The sequence below is a fragment of the Eschrichtius robustus genome, chromosome 13, assembly GCF_028021215.1.
Source record: "Eschrichtius robustus isolate mEscRob2 chromosome 13, mEscRob2.pri, whole genome shotgun sequence".
Taxonomy (NCBI): Eukaryota; Metazoa; Chordata; class Mammalia; order Artiodactyla; family Eschrichtiidae; genus Eschrichtius; species Eschrichtius robustus.
The window spans coordinates 1,776,451-1,800,043 of record NC_090836.1 but is presented as its reverse complement, the minus strand read 5'-3'; the positions used below and the strand labels follow the sequence as shown (position 1 = coordinate 1,800,043).

Sequence of the window (23,593 nt, the reverse complement as noted above, 5' to 3'; positions counted from 1 at the left end):
AGCCACTTGGACCTAAGGTGGTCTTTGCTCTGCAGTTAGATTTTAGGCAGAGCTCCCTGGAATAAAATTCTAGAACCCACTAGAAGAGGCCCCAGGAGTAATCTCAGCCGCTGGGAAGATTAATGTCCAGTATTAATATTTAAGTTGTAATATTCAAATGAAATACAAAGTTGAATGAAATACGAACTTTCATAGGAGAGGCTGAAGTACTGGGACCCAAGGGCCCCTCATCTAGGGGGGCCCTGAAACACCCAGGGCCCGCGAGGAGATATTCCCTGGCCAGGTGGAGGATGGACAGCTGTCACATTCCCCCACCAGAGCCTCTACGAACAAGCCAGGGCCTGCCCACACTGGCAGGTTCAGTGAGCTCTTGCTGGAAGCCTGGCAGGTGACCCCTCTGGCCCTGATCGCCAAGCCAGGGTCCCAAGTCCAGGGCAGCGGGTCAGCGCCAGGCTGGATGAACAGAATCACAGGGCAGCTTCGGGAAGGGTGGACCCTGCCCCATCCCCTCCCGACCCAGAGATTCCGACGTGGCTACTTGGGCACAGGGCCTGGAACCTGAACTTAGACCCTCCCAAGGCGGCTCCGATGCCACGTCAAGAACCGCAGGTCTAAGGACGCCAGGCAGCGGCCGGAGCTCTAAGCCGGGCAGCCGCTCACGAGCAGCCACTTACTGTCTCGTTCTTCTTGCTGAAGACAGGCATGGCCACGGTGGTCAGCAGCGCCAGGCTCTGCGCCTGCGGGTAGAGGGCTGTCAGGGGCGACGAGCGAAGGGCAGTGCCCACAGACTGGGGACCCAAGTCACCACTTCAACCACAACTCAGGGGCGCCTTCCAAGGGGAGGAAGAAATCCCCCAAGGAGGCTTCCTTTCTCTGCATGAAGACGGCTGGGGGAAAGGCTGGAGGGGGGAAGGCCGGACAGGGGCCCGGGCTGACGTCACTTAGCAAATGAAGCCCTAAGCCGGAGCGGGTCCCAGAGCCCCCGAGTGTGCGGCCCAGCCCCTGAGCACGCTCACCCAGGCCTCTGGTCTCGGCCATGCCAAGGATGAGGGTGCACCCATGGGACCAGCCCATCTGTGCATGAGCCCAGAAACAAAGGCTCAGACAGCAAGAGGACAGGCTGAGGAGTCAACAGGGGACAAGTTCTGGTCACTGAGATGCCAGATTAAGTGTCAGGTAAGACTCCCTGGACATTTCTCTTAAAGATGGGGTGTGCCCCCCTCCCTTCCTCCACCTGAAGCCTAGAATTCGGCCGCAGTCGTCCTGAGCCCCACTAGCCACTTGGACTACGTGGACCCCAGGGATGGCAGGGGGCAGGGGGCAGGGGGCAGCGGGAAGGGGCCAGGGGGCTCGTCATCCACCTCTAGGCTTCTTTTACGTGAGGGGGGAACACACTCCTCTCCTATCGAAGCCACTATTTCCAGATCTCTCTTAATCCCAGCCTGCTACGACGCTGCTGGAGCAGGGGTCTGCGTCTGTGTTGGGTTTGAGGAGTGTCAGGAAGGTCCCCTTCCCCGACATCTCAGCTGACTGTCTACCTTCCATGTCTGGTCCTGCGTGGGGGAGAACTACAGGAGGTCTTGTTGGAAACTCGGGCCCCGAGGGAGGCCGCCGGTTAAGCTGTAGTGTCCTGAACCACTGGTTGGTCCCCTTTCTTCCCAGAGCAGGTGAGGATGATGGGAAAAGGGAGGGATGAGTCTGGGGCAGATGGCTCTGTCCACGGGGGGCGGCCCTGGGGGGGGGGGGGGGCGTCTGCTCCCGGGGCTTCCGGGCCAAGATGTCGCTCCCCCAGTGTCTCCCCAGGAAGTGCTCTGCCCACCCCACTCCCAACCCAGGAGTCACCGCTCACTCCCTGGGGGCCCCACCTTGCTGTCCATGTAGGCTTCCGTCCAGGTGATGTCATGGTCGTGGTTGATGACCATGGGCCGGCTGAGCACGTGCAGGTATTCCATCACGTTCTCCTGGGCATCCGCCAGCGTGGAGATCTGCGTGTAGTAGCCTGTGGAGGGGCGGGGGCGTACGGCTGTGGATGCAGGGCCTGCACACCCCCAGCCGCCAACGGCTCTCGGCCGGGCCCCTGGCTGGGAGCTGCCCTGGGCCGCTAGGCACTACTTTTCCCAAGGCTGCCCTCTCCCGGGGCAGCCGGAGGCCGGTGGTGCTGCGGGGACACGAAGGCCTGGCCCTGCCTGGACTTGGGGGAACCTTGAGGTCCCCCCCCCAGCCCAAGCACCAGCGCTGTACCAGGAGCAGCAGGGCCTCAACTCAGGGCGCGAGGCCACCCCTCACTCCCTGCAGGGCTGTCCTCAGGGGTGCCTGCAGGCAGCTCTGTCGCGGGTCTGTTTTCTGAGAGCCCCACCTCCTCATTTCCCTGACTGCTGTCGTCCCTCGGTACCAGGGAGGGGGCTGCAGCCAAGGCGGTATTTAAAAGAGCAAATGCCTTACAAGGCTGTGACGATTTATCACGTGACCGCTCGTCACCTCCCACAGGACACTGTCGCCAGCTCTGGGGAATGGGACAGCTTTCATTCCCAGGGTGCCTCTTGTCTCGGACCCTTTGACCATGCTCTTCCCTCGGCCCAGAACACCCTTCCCCGCTCTCTACATCTGACTCACTCCTACCACTTCCTTCTGTCTCACCTTAGAACCCTGTCCTTCAGGAGGCCCGCCTGGACCCCCCCAAACGCGGGAGGGCTCTCCCCTCGCCCAGCACCCTGGGCAGCCTGTGCCCCTCTGCCCCTCGGCGCGGTGCAGATGGTCCCGTCACGGCTGCTCATGGGTGTGCCGCCCCGACTGGACCGGGCCTTCCTGACCACGTCAACCCCCTAGGGCCGGGAGAGTCAGCAGCCCCCAGCAGGCACTCGGACGTCCCGCTGGGATCGAGGAGCCTGAGTCGGCACCTCGAGGCCCGGGTCTTGGGTTCTGGCCAGAGACAGATGAGGGCTGCCACACACAAAACATTAATCTAAAGAAAATGACGGCCTCTGCCTTTTGTCTGGAGCAGAAACAGAGCACACGGGCTTCATCTGCAGCAGCAGGAACGAAGGCTGGACATCAGAGACGACTGACATTGAAAGGTCGGGCCCATGTCTACATGGTTTTCCGTGTGGCGGTTTGGATAAGGCTTATTTGAAGAGACAGCCGAACTGGAGTCACCACCTCCAGGCGCGCTGCGGGAGGTGTCATGGGGGTGAGAGCCCCGCAGGGAGCAGTCTTTGTCTCAGCAGGAAGGGGGCGGATGCTGTCACCTTTGCTCTGGGCCCCTTTGTGGGAGGCCCGGCTCAGCACCTGCGGGGTCCGGGGATGCCCTCCCACCTGCGCTCAGCTGAGGCCGCCGGACGCCCTGCCTCACGTGGCGTCACCCACCTTTGTTGTTGCACGCGATCCACTTCAAGCGGTCGGCGAAACTTACTTCCTTCCCGATCAGGTAAGTGAAGACCCGGACCTGGTGGACGAGACACGGCGGACTCAGCAGGTCCCGGCCGCGAGGGGCCTGACCGTGTCTGCATCTGCATCTGGGGCCAGGTCTCTGGATTCTACACTTTCACCCCTTTGCGTCAGGAAGGGCTCGGGGCCCAGGCTCGCGGGGATGCCCGCCCGGCGTGGAGGCTTGCCCGGTGGGGCTCACAGCCGGCAGTCTTCCGTCTCTACCGTGCCCTCGCTCGGGGCCTCTGGGGTCACCTTGATGTGGGAACATCGTCCTGGGGCTCACGGGGTGGGGCGCGTGGACACGGCAGAAGGAGGCGCTCCCCCGGCCCCCGGCCCCCGGCCCCCCGCCCAGGGAGGAACCTTGCGGTCCGGCCAGTTGTATTTCTCCAGCACTGGCTCATACTCCTCCACGGCCCCATCGGTGATCAGCATGATGGCCTGGTTGCACAGGCTTCCTTGCCCGGCCTCTTGGAACTGCGGGGAAGACGTGGCCATGACTCCCCATCTCCCCTCACCGCCCCGGCGCCCCTGCTCCGCCAGCTGCTGTACCTGCTGCAGGATCTGGAAGGCCTCACTGAGGGCTCGGCCCACGGCCCCCACGCCTTTGACCATCAGCTTGTCCACCAGCTGTTTGAAATGCTGTCCCGGGTAAGAGGATAGGGGAGGGTCAGCCGGTCAGTGGACCAGGGAACCTTCCCCTTTGGTCGTACTTTCAGAGGCTGCGCAGAGCTATTTGCCCAGAAGAACAAGATTGCAGGACCCATCCCCTACTTTCACGGCTGGACCCCTGCAGCGGATGTTTCTCACATGCCCCCAGGATAAGCCGAGTGGGTGTGAGTGGCCGGCTGCAAGGCCACCCTCACCACTGGATGGAGGTGCTGGCCCAGCGCCAGGTACACTCACCTCTCGGTTGTCCCGATCCGCCTGGACCAGGATCCCTTTAAAACAAGGCTCGATGTAGTGGATGTAGTCGTTGTACTGCAGGGGGCAGAGCACACAAGATCAGTTTGGAAAGTCAGGGCCCCGTGACGGAGCTCGCAGCTCACGGAGGGCCAGGGGTGGGGTCACCCGGGCCCCTGTGTAATATGATCTTGGGGGACCCCAGGTTTGTGGCAATTTTCTCTGAGTAGAGGGGAGGGAACAGTAGGGCCTTAACTCTAAACGTTCTCCCTTAAATCCTGGCCCTTGGCGTCTTCCCAGGAGGCCAGCTGGGTGCCGTCCATCCCTGGGGCTCACGGAGACCAGGAGTTACCTAACTCTCCTCTCCCGTTTCCTTCTGTTTGTCCCCCCACTTCATCACCTTTTCGGGGAAGGTGGGGCGACCCTCCGGAGAGTCGCTGTGAAAGCAGGACCAGGGGCTGCTGGCCCCTGCTCCCGACCTGCCTGGATTTGGGGAGGAAGGAAGCAGGACCCTGGGATCACCCATCCTGCAGATGGAGGAGGTCCCTCCCTCGGTGGCGGTGGCGCCAGGCAAGGGCACACGGGCGGGGCTGAGTTAGGGATCTACTCAGATACCCCTGCATCTGGACTGGACCCCAGCCTCGTCTGAGAACCTGAGTAAATCTACCAACTCCGAGAAATGGACATACGTGCTCCCCACATAATTTCAGAAACTGTGGACCCCCGGAAGCCTGTCTTGGGTGGGGAGCCCCAGCTTCCGGGGACAGGGTCCTTCACAGCACGAAGCATCAGGCGACCGTAAGTACAGGTCATTCTGGTGCAGGCAGAGGACGGGTCTTCTGGAACGGGAAGGCGAGTTTACCGAGATGATGTTCACGAAGTCGTTTTCCCCCAGCGTGTCCAGGATGGTGGAGACCGTGTGCTTGGCGATGGTCATCCGCAGCCCCTTCATGCTGCCGCTCGTGTCCACCAGGATCACGATGTCCTTCGGGGACGTGGCGGCTTGTATGTACCTTTAGCAGAAAGGAAGGGACAGGCCGACGGTGGGAGAGCCAGAGCCAAAACCGCCGCCGACCGGGTCTCCCTGATTTCCATTCAGACTCTGGCTCAAAGTTCAGGTCAATGCCCAGGGCTTCTCAGGTCTGGAACCACTCCGTCTGAAGCCGTTCGGGTGCAGTGGTTGGGACTGTGCCCATCGAATGGTCAAGTGGTCACGGTGACCCTTGTCCTCTTCGTTTCGGGCCAGCCCTGGTCCCGGGGTGCTGGCAGTGGCAAGGGAGGGAGCTGGATGCCCCCTCAGACTGGGTTACAGATCTGCCAGAGGGGGGGTGAGGAAGGAGGGGAGAGCCTGGCTGAGGGTTGGTGCAAAGACAGCTCAGAGCCCTGGGAGGAGGTCTGGGGCGGGGAGGACAGATGTGGTCAGGGCTGGAGCAGAGCAGCTGCAGGAGGACGGGGTGGGCGGAGAGGGATGCAGAAGGACACCCTTCTTCTCCTGTGTTGGATTAGTTCTACACACCTGCGGCCCTGGGGTGGGCTCGGGGTAGGCCCTGGAGGAGAACGAGGCAAAACCCGAGGCTACAGAAAGATGCGGGCCCCAGAGGCCTCGGCCCGGGGACGCTTACCAGCCGCGGTTCCGGCAGTCGAAGGTGATGACTCCGCTCTCGTCAGGCGTCCATTTGATGCCTGGGGAAAGAAAAGTCTGGTTTTTTCGCTAGCTCGGACAGGCTGCTCCAGCGCTTCTGGCTGGGTGCTGACACCCCGCGTGGCCAGGACCCCCAGGGCAGTAGGTCAGCCCCTGTGAACTGAGGCTGCAGCACGGAGGGAGGCCGGCTCTTGGAGGGACACTCACCTCCCAGTGGCCCCGATCCAGAGTCGGGTTCATTTCATAGGTAGGACCCCCCCCCCCCCCCCCCGCCCAGCCATGTGGTTCCTGGGACTCATCAGTGAGGCTAAACTTCCCATCAAACTAGACGGGGAGGCCCAGGGGTGTGACTTGTATTTGGCGTCATTGCCGCCCAGCAGAGCGTGGACAGAGCTGCGAGCCAGGGCTCCGAGCTACAGCCCACCTGCCTCCAGGCAGGATCCGCTGCTGGTGCCCACGCCCTTCCTGTTAGCTGCCGGGGGTGGGGGGGGGGCGGGGGGAGGTGATCTGGCTACGAGACTAAGCTCCTCAAGGTCAGGCCCTCCCGGTGCCCGGCGGGTCTGCACGGACTCCCGGTACAGCAACGGAGAGGGGCAGCTGAGGCGGAAGTGCTTGGCTCTGAACCAAAACCTAAGAAGAGGGCTTTGGTGGTCCCGGCTGGGGTGCCCTCAGCCCCGAGCAGACACAGAGGTCAGCTCTCCCGAGGGAAGCTTTCCCAAGTCAGGCCTCGCAAGCCAAGGCCACCACGTGCGTTAGAAACGGGCCCCTGTGGGTGAGAGGCCGCCGAGGCAGGAGCCATGAGATGCGTCCTCCCAGGACGACGGGCGCTGCTGAGACGGCAGATGAGAGCGTGGCCATTGTGGGAAAGGACCGAGGGGTGGCCTCGAGCAAGAGAGCTCCGCAGGCCCCGTGAAGCAAAGCGCTCGGTTAACGGAGACCCACAGGAGTCGGCGATGAGCTCTGTCTCTGCTCCACTGATGTAAGCACGTGGCTTGCAAAGGACAAAGCGGGCGATAATCCCCCACCTAGCAGAGTCACCGAACCCCCAGTTCCCTGAGAGACACAGAGAAAGGCCTGCGCACGTTCCTAAGTCGTTTCTGCAGGAGGCAGACACCACCGATGAAAACTGCTGACCGCAGGCACACGGACCCCAGACTGGCTGAAACCGGGCGGATGAGGCTCGAAACCTCACTTTGATGCCAACCAATCCGAGAATTGTGCACGAGCTGATCAGGCCCCTGCACCCCTCCCCGACACGGCCTTTAACCCCTTCCCTAGAAGTCCGCAGGGAGCTGGAGCCCTTGCCCTCCTTCTCCCGGGTGCACCAGCTCTCCTTTCGATAAAAAAGCTTTGCTCGCCTAGCAGTCTTGTGGGAGTGATGTTCATTTCTATGGTCTCGCTTTCCCAGAATCTAGAGAGAGCGCCTGGGAACACAAACAAGGGATGTTTGTATCAAATAACAGTGAGAGTTATCTAATTTGCAGGGATAAAAACAGGGAAACGTTAGATGAAAATAAATCAGGGTGGGGAGGCGGAGGTGCAAGTGGGAGAGTTCTAAAGTCTTTTTTGACTGCAAGGAGGGTGAAAATATTATTTTAATTGTTATATCTCATGTTAAAAATGCTTGATAAAATAGCAGGGCTAATTACTAAAAGAATGGGAAAAGAGGAATAAGTTCCAAACTGACAGAAAAAAGAGAAGTAAGGGGGTAGGGGAGATTTATCAAAAAAGATAAATCATTAAAAAAGACAAAAAAGAAGAAAAAAGGAAACATAAAACTAGAGGGACGAGTAAAAATTTAAAAAATAAGATAATAGCATGTCCGAATATATCAACATCATACATGGAAATGTGCTTAACTTGCGAAACGGTAAAAGAGGTGGTCAGTTTGCATAAAAATTAAAAAGCTATAAGCTATTTTCAAGAGATACGGCTAAAACAAAATGACATAGAAGATTGGAAGTAAAAGGATGTAAAATATCTATCTATCTATCTATCTATCTATCTATCTATCTATCTATATATATATATCTCTGGCAAATACCAACTGAGAGCATACTAGTATCACTCTATGAATACCAGACAAAACAGACTTAAAATAAAAAGTGTCATAAGGGCTAATAAGGGTCAAGCAGACATAAAATCAGCAAAGACAGAGAAAATCTAAACAATACGATTAACAAGCCTGATCTAATGATGTAAGCAGAATTTTTCATCCAACAATTAAAGCACACATATTCTGCTCAAGCACACATAGAATATTTACAAAACTTGATGACATACTAGGCTATTAAACTAAATCCCAGCTAATTTCATATAATCAGTACCACATACACTGTGTCCGTCCTCTGACTGCAAAGCAACCGAACTAGGAATTTATAATAAAAAGATAAATATAAAATCCCTATATGTATTTGGAAATTTTAAAAGCACACTGTTAAATAACTGAAAGATCAAAGAAGAAATCACAGGGGAATACAAAAATATTTAGAAGCAAACAATAGCTAAAACACTACCCTGACACCAGAAAGCACAGGCAATAACTTCTGTGTATCAAAGGACACAGTCAACAGAGTGCAAAGGGAACCCATAGAATGGGAGGAAACATCCAGAATGTATAGAGAACTCCTGCGACTCAGCAACAACAGTGACAGCCTCGTTTAAAAATGGGCAAGTTTTGTGTTTGCACACAAGCTGACGGCTCTGGAAGCCCTGAGGTGGCGGGATTTCCACCCTGGGGAAGGCTTGAGGGACATGGGCCTTGTCTTCAAGCATTTGAAGGGCTTTCCATGGAAGAGGGATGAACTTGTTCATCAAGACTACAGAGAACAGAAAAGGAACCAAATGGCTTGTTGTGGATTTGGGCAGAGACAAGAGGTACCACTGAGGGAACCGGTGAGCCCTGAGGTCGCTTCATACTCCTCCTAAGAGAGGCCCAGGGGACACACATGGCTGTCCTCAGGACCCTTTGAGACAGGCTGGGACCTGGCACCTGGGACCCATTGCTGCAGTGCTTGCACCTGGACAGACATCTCCTCCAGCAACAGAATACAAAGAAACTATGAGGGACTAAAAATACCTGCGTGCCTGCAGAGCTGGGGCAAATTATGGACAACACGATACAAAAAGACCAAAAAAACCCAACTGCCACTTCTGAAGGGCCAGGAGCAAAAGCAGGGTACTGGGCATGCCCCCTGCACTCAACACCAGAAAGGGGTGGGCAAAACACCTAAGCCACCGCTCCAGCCCGACCCCTGGACACACCCCTACCCTCACCCCATATAAGGAACCGGCTCGCCTCCCCTATACCCCCCAGGGAGCGAGCAAGGGAACGTGTTGTTTGTTCTCACTCTCCCTGCCGCAGCAGGGGCCCCAGTAAAGCCTTGCCTGAATTTCTTGTCTGGCCTCTTATCAATTTCTATTGACTGGGGAAGGCCAAGAACCCTGGCCAGTAACACCTTCCAGTTCCTATCTCAGAAAACAGGGCAATATTAAGGCTTTCTGGACAGGGGCCTAAAAGAAGAAGAGCGGGCATGAGCTGCGGTGGTGAATTATTTTAAATGAGAAATAGAGGAAGGCAGAGCTCTTGGAGGCCCCGTGGAAGGGACTTCTGTTTTCTGTTCGTTGGTAGACAAGGGAGCTTTCCCCGCTGCCTGCCTGCTGGGTTGGCCGCTAGCCTGTGACACTTCCTTCCCTGCTGCTGAATGAGTGACTTTGCCCCCCTTCTCCAGTGAGGATGCAGCCTTCTGAAGATCGGAATTGCTTTGCCCTCCTTTCCACCTCCCACGTGCTTCTCACAGGACAAGAGTCCAGGTGGGCGTTTATTGGCTGGTTACCGAGGCATCATTTGTTCATTCCTTCTTCAGCTGCAAAGTGTGCTTATCAGGTTGTGAAGGGGATGGAGGTGGGGTTGGAGGTGCTTCTGGACCAGGGTCCATCTCCAGTGCCTCCGTCGCCTTGTTCCCAGAGGCGGAGCCCCGAGGACCGTGGAGATGTCTCCCAGCGGCCTCACCTGGGTAGATGCGGAAGAACCCTGTCGAGCTGCCAAAGTACTGCCAGGTCAGAGTCGGGTCTCTCTGGAAGTTCTCCACAAAGACAGGGTTCAAGGCTTCGGACATGTAGATTCCATTCAAAATATCCGGGTCTGAAGGGTGAGATTATAGGAGGAGGTGCAGGGGAAACGCGATCAGTCTTCCCCCCGCTGAACACGCGTGCACATGCGCACACACACTCGTGTGCACACAGCCTGCAGCGACGCCACCCACGACTGCTGTCCACACCCGCACTCCCCCTCCCCCTCCCCGGGGACCCCCTTTTGCTCCGGGCAGGGCTGCGGGCTGGGGTCCGGCGGGCACCTTTGTTGTAGACATTGGTGGGCAGCTGCACGCTGCTCAGAGACGTGTTCACCAGCAGCCCGCTGAAGTGCGCGTTGGCCTCCAGGATGAACTCGGCCCCCAGCTCCACGTAGGCACCGCTTGCGTCCTTCTCATTGATGAGGACGGAGTTGTAATAGTCAAACTAGGGTGACACCGAGGAGACGGGAGGGCAGAGGGCCCAGGGAGGGGAAGGGGAGAGAGAGAGCGTCACATGTGATGGATATCGGACAGACTGACCGCCGTGTCCACACTGGCGGAGGATTCCGGCCACGATCACTGATTCGGGGCAAATATCCCTCCAGACATTGGATCGGATGGTTGATTCTTCTGGGTTTTGGTGTAAACTGTCTCGATTACGGCTTCAGTCCCCACTTTGGCGTGTGTGGACGCAGCCAGCGTTGGAGACTGACAGGCGGACACAGATTCGGGGAGAGGGGGACAGACGGAGGCAGCCTGGCCAGCACCCCGAGATCTTGCAGGAGGGGGAGGGCTCCTGGGGGACCAAAATGGGGGTCCCTGCAGGGGGGGGGGTTCCCTCTGAAGGGAAGGCCTGCAGCCTGGCCTCCGGCCAGCCATAAATGTCTCCTCAAATACTCACGGTGGTTCAGAATCAAACCTCTACAGCTTCGTACAAACCTGTGCACACTGAAAGATAGAGCCGGGCCTGTGCAATTCCCACCCCGTGTCCCATCCTCAGGTGACCCCAGCCCCGGGGGCGTTGGGACATTAGTCACCGTACCTCCCAGGGCTGTGGGAGCGGGAGGACTCACCACCAGGGATTCGTTGAATTCGTGGTTCAGGTCGGCCTCCTCAGCAGCCTCGACCAGATTCTGCGGCCGGGGACGGGAAGGGGAGAGTCAGCGGGGGAAGGAGGCCAGAGGCCCCGTAAGGTCCACTCGCAGGGTCCACCCGCGAGAACGGGGGACAGACTCTCGGACCAGCACCCGCGCACGAATGCGCACAGCGGCACTAGTCACAGTAGCCCGAAGGCAGGTGCACGTCACAGGGACAGGAAGCCAGGCTGAAAGGTGACACGCTGAGTCCTTCCCGCCACGTGACTTTGTGGGGAAGGTGAGGCTAGGGACACAGCACAAAGGTCAGTGGTTGCCAGGGGTTTGTGGGGAGGGAAGGATGAGTAGCCGGCAAACAGGATTTCTTAGGGCAGTGAAACTACTCTGTATGATCTCTGATGATGGAGACACGTCGTTATACACTTGTCCAAACGCCCGGAACGTACACCACCAAGAGTGAACCCTCATGCAGACTGCGGACTTTGGGTGACAATGACGTGTCAGTGTAGGTTCCTTAATTGTACAAACACACCTTCTGGTGGGCGTGTGGATAGTTTTGGGGAGGCTGTGTTTGTGGAGGCGGGGGGTAAATGGGAACTCTCCGTACTTTCTTCACAATTTTGCTGTCAACCTGAAACTGCTTTAAAAAATAAAGTCTATTAAAATGTGTGTATGTGTATCTCTCTCTCTCTCTCTGTATTCAATCTGTACATATTCAGCAGCCAAAAGGTGGAATCAGCCAGTATTTGACCTTTTGTATCTGGAGTCTTTCACTTGGCACAATGTTTTCAAGGTTCATCCATATTTTAACATGTATCAGACATGTTTAACATGTATTCATTTCTTTTTATTTCTGAGTAATATTCCATTTTATGGATATCCCACATTTTGTTTATCTATTCATCAGTTGGTGGACATTTGGGCTATTTCCAAATGGAAATTCCTCCATTTGTGACAACCTGGATGAACCTGGACGACATCAGGCCAAGTGAAATCGGCTGGATGCAGAAAGGCAAATATTGCATAAAGTCACTTATGTGTGGATCTAAACTAGTCAAACTCCTAGAAACAGAGGGTAGAATGGTGGTTGCCAGGGTCTGAGGGAGGGTGAAATGGGTGCTGGTCAAGGGGTACAGAGTTTCAGTTGTGCAAGATGAGTGAATTGTGGAGAACTGATGTACAGCAAGGTGGCTTAGGTGACAATACTGTAGGGTGTGCTTGACCTTTGCTAAGAGGGTAGTTCTTGGGTGCTCTCACCTCAAATACAAAAAGAAAGAAAGGGGTGGGGAGGGAGGGAAGAAGGAAGGGAGGGAGGAAAATACCATTTATCCTTAATGCATTGTATCCTTAATACAATTACCATTTGTGAGTGATGGATAAGGTGGCTGGCTTAGTTGGGGTGACTATTTCACAATGGATGTGTATATCGGGTCATCAGGTTGTACATCTTAGTATACACAACTTTTGATTCTCAATTATACCTCAGTAAACCTGGGGGTGGGGGAAAGGAGACCAGAGCTCCTATCCTGGCTTTGCCAGGGGGAGCCGCTGCCCTCTGGGTCTCTATTTATACTCCTGTAAACTGGGCAGAACCAGCGTTATCCCCAACAAGGAGGGAGGGCCCTCCTTGCTTCCCTACTCCCGACCCCCAATGCCGAGATGTGATGAAGAAATTCCACACGGCAAAGATTATTTTAGTGCCGCTCTCCAGGCAATCTCCCCACGGGCACCCTCATAGAAGGGTCCATGGCTGTGGCCCTGGGGGCACCCCCAGCAGGGAGCAGGGCCCCAAGCTTGGAGAAGGTCCACAGAGCAAGTGCCCCCTGGGTTGGTTTTCCATGTTGAGGCCGTGGGAAGGGCGCGGTGCCCCTGGAGCCACCAGAGCCCAGCGCCCTGGGCTCTGGAGGTGTCTCAGGACCTCTTGTGCTCTGGCGCCAGGAGGGCCGGCACCTAAAGAGGGGCATCCCTGTGCCCCGGTGTCTGCACTCCGCCCAGACCAGCCGACTGAAGGAGGCGGGTGTTACTGCTGTGTTGGCTTCCCGGAGGGTCAGCCTCCCCTGCTGTGGGCGGTCCCCAGGTATCCCTCATTGCTTCCTGACGCCAAGAGCCCCTGCCCTAAGCCTGCAGAGAAGAGGCTGCAAATCGTCACAGGTGGGAAAGGGGGGCCCCAGCAGCCTGCGGGGAGGCGGGGAGACGGGCGGACACCGCTGGGGCTGCAGCCTTGTCCCCCCACCATGGCCACCCTCGCCCATCCCCTGTGCAGCCTCGGCCTCCCCTGCGGGCCCACCAGCCCAGACCCCTCTCCTCCCTCCTTGTTCTCCTGGACCCCCAAGAGGAGTTCCTTTGGGGATAACGCTGGTCTGGGGTGGCCAATTCCTGGCACGCGGCACCTGCTGGTTTACACCAGCCAGGTCCCCACAGGGGTCAGGGAAGCACTTCATGCCAGGGAAGTGACATGTCCCGTTTCTACCAGGCCAAGCCAGGCGGATGTGCAGTGACGAAACGCCTGGGCCCTGGGCCCCCATCAGGGCAGCACTTGGGTGCCACGAAGGGGGGTCTGTGTGGCAGGAGGGGAGAGGCTGGGGGAGGAGGAGGAGAGGAGGGAAGGGGAGGAGAGAGGGAGTTCACGTCACCTCTCACCCCGCTGCGCTCCCACCCTCCACGTCCCCCACCATTCACTCAGCCCGTGACTCCTACGCCCTCACTCTGCTCTGTCCCATCACCGAACCAGAGGTCCTGATGCAGGGTCCTTCTTAACACCGTGGGTTGACCCTCCAGCCCTGGACGCTGTTCCCTAAGGCAGGGTGCCCGCCCGGCCCTGCCCTCTCTCCCCTTGCCCCCCCACCCCCTCCTTTACAAGGGTCTTGTGGCTCACGGGCTACGAGGCAGGAGAAGGTGGTGTAGGGGGGCTCAGGGAGGGGGTTCCGTGTCCGGGGCGGGCAGATCCCCAGCCCGCAGGCCTGAGCACCTGGATGGCCGCCACTTTCCTGCAGAGCATGGTCTCCATGTCCTCCGAGAACTTCCTCACCAGCTCCAAGCCATCCACCTCCTTGATCTTCAGACTGGGCTCCACGTCCTTGTATTTCTGTTCAGGGGACGTGGAGAGACACACACCTGTCGTCTTGTACCCGGACGTCCACCCCCGGCTGCCGGCGGCCTCCGCCCTCCCCACTGGTGCACTCACACTGGGGCCAGGACGGCCCTCCGTCCTCGTAAAACCTCCCCCAACAACCGACAAGAGACGCCGCTCATCAGATGTCCTCTGATTCACATCCTTCAGAGGGAGGCTGAGGCCCAGAGAGGTCGTGAACTCGACCGAGGTCACACAGCCAGCGCAGGGGCTGCTCTCAGGCGCCGTGGGGCTCGTGGTGTCTGTGCCCCCCATGCGCTGCAGGGGTGGGTGCTGCCTGACTCTCGGCCAGTGGGCCTGGGGGCATTAGGAGGGCCGCTGAGTCGCCATCTGGGCCCCCGGGAGGCACTCCCTCACCATGTGTCCTGAGTGCCACCTGGGCACGAGTTACGCAGTTCCCCAAACTGTAAGATGCGTCACGTGCAAGGCTTTTACCCAGAACGGCCACGGGGTGGGGGGAGCAGGTGTGGGGTGGCAAGGGGACCCGGCATTGCTGCTGCGGCCCTGCGGTCAGGACGGCGGCCCCCAGCCTGGGGGAGGGGACAAGCACGGCCATCAAAGCCGGAGGCTCCCCTTTCCGCAGCACTTAGAAAATGGTGCTGAAGCTGCCGTGGGGCTTAGGTGGTGAATGTGGATTCTCAGCGGCTCGCAGCAGGACGGCAGCGCCGTCCTCAGCACTGGCCTGGGAGTCGGGATACCAGCGGGACGGGAGCTTGTGGGAGCCGAGTGAGAAGCCGGCTGTCAGCCCGTGCACAGGCAGCTCAGCTCCTGCCCAGGGGCCAGGCAGGGCCGGACGGGACTCGCCGGGCCCCGGTGGCTCTCCAGTGCCCGGAGACGTGGCGGCAGGTTGAGCGCTGGGTGGGCGGCTCTCCGTCCGAGGGTCTTCGCACCGAGCTCTCTCCGCCCCCAGGCAGCAGGCCTGTGTCCGGCCCGCCTGCCCCTGCTCCTCCCCTTTGTTCCTCACCCCGCCATCTCTTTCCCCGATCCCGTCTAGGCCCGGGCTTCCCGGGCCCCTGAGCTGACACTACGCTCTTGGCCACCCGACCGTACTGCCCCCCCGACTTGCTCTGTGTCTTGGGCAAATCATTCCCTTCCCTGGACCTCAGTTTCCCTATCTGAAATGGGGATTGGATTAGATGACCCCCAAGAGCCCTCACGCTCAGACATCCTGCTTCTCCACCAGGACGGCTTAACGCCCAGCTGCCCTGGGAGCCCCAGGGTGAGGGGGGGCGGTCACTGACCTTCTGCAGCAGGAGGGAGCCCGAGTACTTGGTGACAGTGTCATACAGGTCCCCGCCGAAGGTGTCTGCCCACAGCTTCACTCTGCAGGACGGTGGGAGTACGGGTGTGTGCACTCGCGCGTGAGCACACACGAGACACATGCAGAGATGCACACAGACACGCACACACACAGGAAGCAAGTGTCTACATGCAGAGACACCCACCAATGCACATGTACAAGCCCGCACAAACATGCAGGGACACACATAACACACATATACACAGATGCACACATGCACAGGCCCACACGCAACCACACACACTTACGTACACCCAGGAAAACACACCAGCAGCTGTGGTCCCTCCCGGCCAGGGCAGGGACCCAGAGGACCCTTCAGGCTTGGCAGCTACACTGTGATCCCAACACCCCTGGCTGGGGGGCCAGGGGCTGACCGCCCGGAGCCAAGCCTACCCCCTGCCCCCCGAGGGCTGGAGAAGAAGGGACGAGGTCGGGGTTGACCAGGCCGGGTGGGGGACCCCGAGGGCTCACACAGCCGCAGCTCCTCGGCCAGTCGTCCCCCAGTTGCCCTGCGCAGGCAGCGTGAGGCAGGGAGGCCGAGACTCTGAGCCGAGTCTGAGAGGCCGGGGCCGGCGGGCAGGGAGGACGAGGCAGCCTCACGGGGAGACCCGCCCCCACAAGTGCCCCGAGATCCCGCCCTTGGTTGGGGGGGAGGCCACGCGGGGCTGTGCCTCAGCCTCTCCAGATGGAGCAAAAGGAGTTTCCGCACGTGATCACGCCAAGGTCAGCACTCGTTCGGTCACTCAGCCGACAATTACCGAGGCCCTACTGTGTGCTGGGCATCGTGCACGGGCATGAGCCCTGCCCAGTCCTCGCCTTTGCGGAACCGTTAGTTAGAGCGACACCCATCCACGTTTGAAGGGGGGCCGTCGAAGCTGGGGGAGGGGGGGTGGTGGTGAGGGAAGGCTTCCTGGCAGAGGTGGGCTCTGACTCAGTGCTGAAGTCTGGGAGAGTCTCCCCCATCAGAGAGACTTGGCCGAGAACTCTAGGTAGAGAGGATAGAGGAGCTTGGAGGGGTCAAAAACTGGAACAGGGATGAACCAACCTGACTCCACAGTGGATCTGTTTCTTTTCTTTTAACCGTTGTATTCTATTGCTTTTGCTACAAGTTGAGAATGTTGCCTACAGCCTGAAATATACAGGACAGCCCATTCTCAAGACTCTGACCTTTAAAGGTGTAACACTTTTCATGCATATAGAGAGAAAAAGTTGCAGAAGAGAGAGTAACATTTGCCTTGTTGGAGGTTTTTCTTTTTTTCTCTTTTTGACTGAGAGGCACCCTTGGGGGATCTTAGTTCCCCCACCAGGGGGTTGAACCCAGGCCACAGCAGTGAAAGCACCAAGTCCTAACCACTGGACCACCAGGGAATTTCCTTGTTGGAGGTTTATAGGAACAGCATGACCTGACCTATGGGGGCAGCTGTAAGAACAGAGGATTACGGCACCAAGAATTTGGCAACAACCAAACACACTGCCTCCCCTTTTAGTATAAAAGAAGCCTGAATTCTAGCCCGGGTGAGACGGTGCTTTGGGACACCGGTCCACCACCCTCTCGGTCTGCTGGCTTTCCAAATAGAGTCACTATTTCTTTGCCCCAACAACTTGTCTCTCGATTGATTGGCCTGTTGTGTGGCGAGCTGTACGAGCTTGGACTCGGAAACAAAATGACTTCCTGGTCTCCAGCTTGTGTGGTTGAGCCGATGGTGGTATAATTGAATAAAATTAAGACTATCAGGATGATGGGGGAACAAGTTGGGGAGGGCAGAAGGTGATGCGTGCAGCTTGGGACAGGCAGGAGGTGAGGTCCCTGCGGCAGGGCTACTGGGTGCCGTTGGGCAGCTGTGAACTGCCCAGCTCCAGAAGGCGCCCAACACATTGCATCTTTTTTTTGGGGGGGGGGGATGTGGACCATTTTTAAAGTCTTTATTGAACTTGTTACAACATTGCTTCTGTTTTATGTTTCAGTTTCTTGGCTGCGAGGCATGTGGAAGCTTAGCTCCCTGACCAGGGATCGAACCCGCACCCCCTGCCCTGGAAGGTGAAGCCTTAACCACTGGACCGCCAGGTAAGTCCCTCGTATTGTATCTGGAAAGACACAAACTTGAATTTAAAAGCTCGAGTGATGTTCAGGAAGAGCAGCCCGTGGCAACGGTATGTGGGTCTAGCAGGTGGAGTCAAGGCTGAGGGTTACTGGTTGGTGGGTGGGAGCTGGGATTCGGAGGCAGACGGGCTCACAAGCGGGGGGGGCGGTGTTGGCCGAGAAGGTCTGTGAGTGGACGACAGACCCGGGGGAGCAGCAACACTCCTGGGGCAGACGGGGGGTGGGGGGGTGGGAAGGGGCGTTAGAGGCAGATAATGGTTAATGTGGGCGCCCGAGCAGACCCGGGAGAGCGTTGAGACTCAAGAAAAAGGGAGAGCCGGGTGTCCAGAGCACACCAGGAGGTGAAGCCAGGCGTGTGTACTGGGTTGGGCGGGAAGATCTTTGGGGATCCTGGTGGGGACAGATTTGGGAGGCGGCAGAAGCCGGGCAGGCAGAGGAGGCTGAGCGCTGAGTGGGAGGGGAAGGCGTGGGGGAGATGCCGGTCTCTGCGGGGGAAAGACTGGGAAGGATTCACTGGGGGCCAGGGATCAGGAGCCCGGGGGAGGTCTGGCTCCAGGGTGGTGGGCGCGTGCAGACACGGGCGTGGCTGTGGGCCCTCCCCTCGGCGGACGCTCGGGCTCCCGGTGTGGCCGGTCCCCTCTGCGCAGGCCTGGGCTCTGGCCATCTCTAGCAGGCACTCAGCCTGTCCCTGGAGCTTGCCTGTGCTATTAGCTGGGCTGTGCTCTGGGGATGAAGGTTATTCTCAATACCTCCCTCCACGATGAAGAGTTCAGGCTGGCAGTGGGTGTGGAGGTGAGATCCCAGCCAGGCCGACTCGAGTTCAAGTCTGGCACTGCCATTTGCTGGCTGCGTGAGCGTGGGGTGGCCGTCTAACCTCCCTGAGCTCGTTTCCTCTACTGCAGAGTCAGGAGACGGTTCCCCACCTCACTGTGCGGACTGGAGGGTCTTCTGTGGAGACCTGGCAGCACCAGGCCTGTAACAACTGGAGGTGGGACCCCTCGATGGGGACAGAGCCGCTCAAACCCCGCGCTCAGCTCAGCTCCACACAAACCCCAGGCGTTCATGGGGCTGCAGGCCCCCCTCTGTGAGACACGAGGCTGGCGATAGCCTGACTGTCCTCCTGGGCTCAGGTGTGATGAGCAGGTAGCCCCTTTAGTCCAGAATGTTCTGCTCCCACACGGATCAGAACTGTCTTTAACGGAACCGCCAGAACTAAGGACTAAAGACCAGACACCCCCGGAGAGTCGCACATTAAGTTAAATTATACCAAAGTGTGAATGACCGAGAGCTTCCCTGGAGCTGGTCTTAGTGACAGGATGTAGGACTGGGGCCTGGAGGGAGGCAGGCAGGTGTAGAAAGGGAATGGAGACACCCCCCGGCCCCCGCCGTGCACATCCACCCGGCTCCTGGCTGCGCGAGCTGTTGGTCGGTTTAGGACCGCTTTACCCTCTCAGAATGTTTCCTAACGAATCCTTGCGGAGCCGAGATGGTCACGTCCAGCAACTCAGCTCCCACTCCAGCGGCCTCATCGTGTGATCACCCTGGAAGGAGCCTCGCCCTCAGGTGCTGGGGACACTGCCTGCCATCCCAGGAGGAGTGTGGGCCCCTGTGTTCGGTTCTCCTAGGACTGTCAGGTGTCTGGGCAGGGGGTGAGGGTAGGGCCCCATAGGGCAGAGATTTGGGGAAGAGAAGAAAAGGTCTTCACAGCCAGACAGGGGGAGCGGGCAGCCGAGCCCTGGGAGAGGCTGGAGGCTGGGGGGCGAGGATTGAGGTCGGCTGCAGAGGGGAGGGCGGGAAGGGCTTATGGGTGCGGGTGCTCTTGAGGCTTACGTTTCCAGAGGAATCCTGGCCTGCCCCCGCGCGGGGGACAGGGATGTGCTGCACAGCAGGCACAGGGTGACCACCGTCTTCCGCAGGGAGGCCCAGGCCTCTGGCCGCTGGTGCGAGGGCATCCTGCCGCGGGTGGAGCTGGGATCTGGGTGGACCCTGGGGGATCCGGGCAAGGTGCCCCTGCTGCGGTCAGGCCGGGGAGAGGAAGGTGCAGCCTCCGACCCCGAGCTCTGTCTGCCCAGATCCCTGGCACGGCCCCGAGCCTTCGGCCTTCCGGGTCGGGGCGAGCCTGGGGTTCCCCAGCCTGCAGTCGGGTCCTGGCTGCGATGCCCGGTGTGCGTGTGTGGGGGTCCTTTCTCTGCCCTGCGGAGGGGCCGCCCTACCTGAGCATCAGGCTTCCAGGAGAGCGACTGATGGGAGAAGGTGCGACGGAATGAACTGGTTAATCCCCCGGCCTCCTCTCTAATCCCCGCCTGACAGCAGGAGGAGGGCGGCGGCGGCGACTTCGGCGGGATTACCCGGGTTGCAGAAGGCAGGGCTGGCTCACCCCACGAGGGTCAGAGCACAGCCTCCTGCGTTAAAGAGGCAGAGCCGTCCCCGGAGAGCACCCTTCCGCAGTGACACTGGCCCTGGATGCGTGTCCAGCGCTCTGACTTACCAGGAGCTGCGACAAACGCTCTCCTTAAGCCTCAGAACGATCCTGGGGGTCAGTGTCAGCACCCCTGTTGGCTCGGGGAGGCTAGGGGACAGAGGGGGCCCTGTGCTGGCTCGTGTCCAGGCCGCTGACTTCGGCCAGGTCAGAGGTAACGTCCACAGCCTGTGGCCTCCCCTCCCCCACGTCTCACCTGCCCCGGTTCTAGGCTGGGGACCCATTTTCCGGGAAGCTCCAGGCCCCTCCCCTGCCCCCAGCCCTTGTATGGAATGAGCACCTAATGCACGTGAAAGGAAGACAGTGCAAGCCCTGCTGCTCAAGGCCTCCGTCCGTCTGCATTTCAGCTTCTCCTCCGACCGACGTCCCCTCTGCCGGGTGGTGCCGGAGGGGCCCTGGGCCTTGGGGGTCCAGCTAAGAGGAAGCCAATGGGGAAACGGTTTGGCTTGTGTAGCCAGCTAGACAGTTGTGTGCAGCCATCCAGGGCAGGGCGGCTCCAGGGACACTCCCTGCCTGCCTGCGGGGCTGCTGGCCTCGTGACGGGACACCCAGCTGCCGCGTGACCGCCCCGCAGTGCCCCGCCGGCAGCGCGCGGGAGGGGACGGAAAAAAGGCCACAAGCCGGTCCACGGAAGATTCTTCCAAAGACGGAAGCTGCCAGCAGAGGGCCTGGTTCTCATCAGGGCCTGGCTCTCCCGTTAGGAAGGGGTTGATGTTGAATGGCCATAATCACAAACATGCCATGCGCTGTCTCCTCTTCCGACGGGAATTACACGTGACAGAATTTGACCAAAATTCTTATGTCTGTGGGTCCAAACTGGTGATAGCACCACGTGAGGCCACAGTCCACGCCTTCCACAGGTCAGAGGGCTTCCTGGTGTATCTTGTCCTGACAAAACCTGCTGGTTCCAGCAAAACGGCACGCAGGGCTGCCACCGACGCAGGGGAATGCCTGGAGAAGCAAGTGTTCCCATGACGAACTCCTGTGTGTCCCCAGCGGGGCGTCAGCGCTGTGGGTGGGGGTCTGTTCCCAGGCTCAGGCCGGCAGGGCAGCGATTTCTACAGGCACTTGAATTGTTGCCAGGAATGCTGAATTTCAGATGGATTCTGCGTATCTTTCATTATGAATCATACCAAGATTAGAAGAATTACCATAGAGGCATGTTGGTCAATTAATAAATAAAAAGAATGTGTAATTTTTCTAGGCTTTGTGATTTTTGTGGTATTCATCAACTTCTTAAAATTTGTGATTTGGAGTGACTCTTTCATTTTATTTTTTTAATTTAAAAATTTTAAATTTTTTAAATTAAAAAAATGAAGTATAGTTGATTTACAATGTTTCAGGTGTGCAGCAAGGTGATTCAGTTATAGATATACATATATATATTTTTCAGATTCTTTTCCATGATAGGTTTATTCCAAGGTATTGAATATAGTTCCCTGTGCTATACAGTAGGTCCTTGTTGTTTATCTATTTTATATCTAGTAGTGGGTACCTGTTAATCTCAAACTCCTAATTTATCCCTCCTCCGGACTCTTCCATTTTAAATAAATCCTCACTTTCCTCTCCACTTCTGTATCTGTGTTCTGTCTCTCCTGTGGGTGACCATCCCCACATGACGGGAGCTGTGACCCCCGGAATGGTCCCTCCCTGTTCTAGCACCTGCTGACCGCGGCCATGACCAACTCTAACAGTCTAAGCCTGGGAGCTGCTAGAAATCTCTGTCAATGTCACATGGCTCATTTTACAGGCATGGTGGTGGCCTGGGTCTACCCAGCCTGCTGGGAAGCCCTCAGAGTTCCTGCAAAGAAACTAGGGTGGGGGGTAAAGCACGAGGTGCAGCTGTGCAGAGAAATACGCCTTTCCAGTAGCTCTAAAATATATCTTGCTGTGTATGCGTTGCCGACTGTGGCCCATTCCAGCTACTGGGCCCCTCTCGCTGCAGCATCTTGTGAAACCCTAGGAGCTGTGGGGTGCAGTGGGGAGGGCAGAGGACTTCAGAGCTGAATCCTTCAGAGGAGGGATTTCTTAGCAGGAATAAAATGAAGGGAGGGACCAGAGCAAAAGCTAAGGGCATTACCAACCTCAGAGAGCCCTCTGGCCCTCAGACCTCAGGGCTCACCCTTCACCTGTCGTCCAGGAAGGCATATCACTCATGCCGGGGAGGAGGGAACTTACATGCGGCTTTATTCTTAAGGGCTATGAGGGGAAGAGTATCCCAGCTTTTCCTTGGTCAGTCTTTCATCCCAACCCCCATAAATTTAACCCACTTTCCTAGGGCATCTTCCTGGTACCGGCCCCTCACCAGGCACTGGAGATGAGAGACACAGTGTTGGAAGGAAGACTGGACATGACGCTTGATATACATACTTAGAGTCTATCCATGGAGGCTGGTCTCAAACCCACCACTCAGCTAAACCAAGCTGAGTGCTGTGATGCATAAGTGAAGCATTTGTCACCATAGTGGAAGGGACAATCATTTCCTCCTTATGGTGGGAAAAAGAGGGAGAGAAATTTTAGGGAAGGCTTCATAGTGAAAGGGACATTTGAATTGGGCTTTAAAGGATGAATAGGAGTTCACCAATAGGAGCCTCTTGAAGGGGTAATTTTAAGGAACAGATAGGGTATAAGAAACAGAAGGAAAAAAGTAGGAAACCATGGGCATACTATGTTGTGCACACTTTTTAGGAAATAGTGAGATATCAGTTGTTATTACTGCATACTAAGTTATACTTAGTGGCTTAAAAATAAAAGCAATTATCTATTTAGCTCCCAAATGGGTATTCTGGGCAAGGCTCAGCAGGAAAGGCTCATCTCTATCCCATGCAGCGTCAGCTGGGGCAGCTTAACGGGCGCTGGAGGATCCACCTGCAGGATGGTTTGCTCACACGGCTGGCAGGTCGATGCTGGCTGTTGGCTGGGACCTCAGCAGGGGCCAAGGGTTGGGAGACTCACTTTCCCTCTTCAGGGGCTGCTTGGGTTTCCTCGCAGCACAGTGGCTGGGCTCTGAGAGTTAGATCCCAAGAGAACGCGGTGGAACCCTTTGCCTCGTGGTCTGCCTTGGAAGTCACGGAGCCTCGCCTCGTGTATTCCACGGGCTACCAGTTGGTAGCCAGGTTGGGCCGGGCTCCAGGGGCGCAGATGCGGGCCCCACCTCTCAATGGGAAGAACAGCAAACATTTGCACACTTGTCTTAAAACCGCCACGTCGAGGGTAGTGGGGTGGGAGCAGGGGAGGGTGTGAGGGTTCGGAGGGGGCTTAGGGGTGCAGAGAATGGAACAGGGGGAGAAGACACTGGGGGAAGTCAGGCTGTTCCTAGACTGGGCAGCGGTTATATTATCTCTCTCCAAAATCAAACTTAAATCTCACCCGCTGCAACCCTGCATCCATGGGACAATAGTGATTTACAAGTTTGGCAGAACAGGGAGGCAGGGGGGCAGGAAGGAAG

At 57.7% G+C, this 23,593-nt stretch overlaps 1 protein-coding gene across 1 annotated transcript in view; it reads right to left on the bottom strand.

The window, feature by feature from the left end:
• Positions 1-19,618, bottom strand: part of CACNA2D4 (calcium voltage-gated channel auxiliary subunit alpha2delta 4) — an 83,968-nt gene extending 64,350 nt beyond the window's left edge. Inside the window, exons 1-14 of the mRNA XM_068560850.1 lie at positions 19,497-19,618; positions 15,507-15,588; positions 14,104-14,220; positions 11,115-11,174; positions 10,324-10,486; positions 9,981-10,112; positions 5,949-6,009; positions 5,189-5,339; positions 4,330-4,404; positions 3,976-4,065; positions 3,787-3,900; positions 3,364-3,442; positions 1,850-1,999; positions 675-751 (exon numbers count right to left, since the gene is read on the bottom strand). Of these exons, the coding sequence (XP_068416951.1) occupies positions 675-751; positions 1,850-1,999; positions 3,364-3,442; positions 3,787-3,900; positions 3,976-4,065; positions 4,330-4,404; positions 5,189-5,339; positions 5,949-6,009; positions 9,981-10,112; positions 10,324-10,486; positions 11,115-11,174; positions 14,104-14,220; positions 15,507-15,588; positions 19,497-19,618 (1,473 nt within the window). The remainder of the gene's footprint in view (positions 1-674; positions 752-1,849; positions 2,000-3,363; positions 3,443-3,786; positions 3,901-3,975; positions 4,066-4,329; positions 4,405-5,188; positions 5,340-5,948; positions 6,010-9,980; positions 10,113-10,323; positions 10,487-11,114; positions 11,175-14,103; positions 14,221-15,506; positions 15,589-19,496) is intronic.
• Between the last annotated feature and the right edge of the window lie 3,975 nt (positions 19,619-23,593).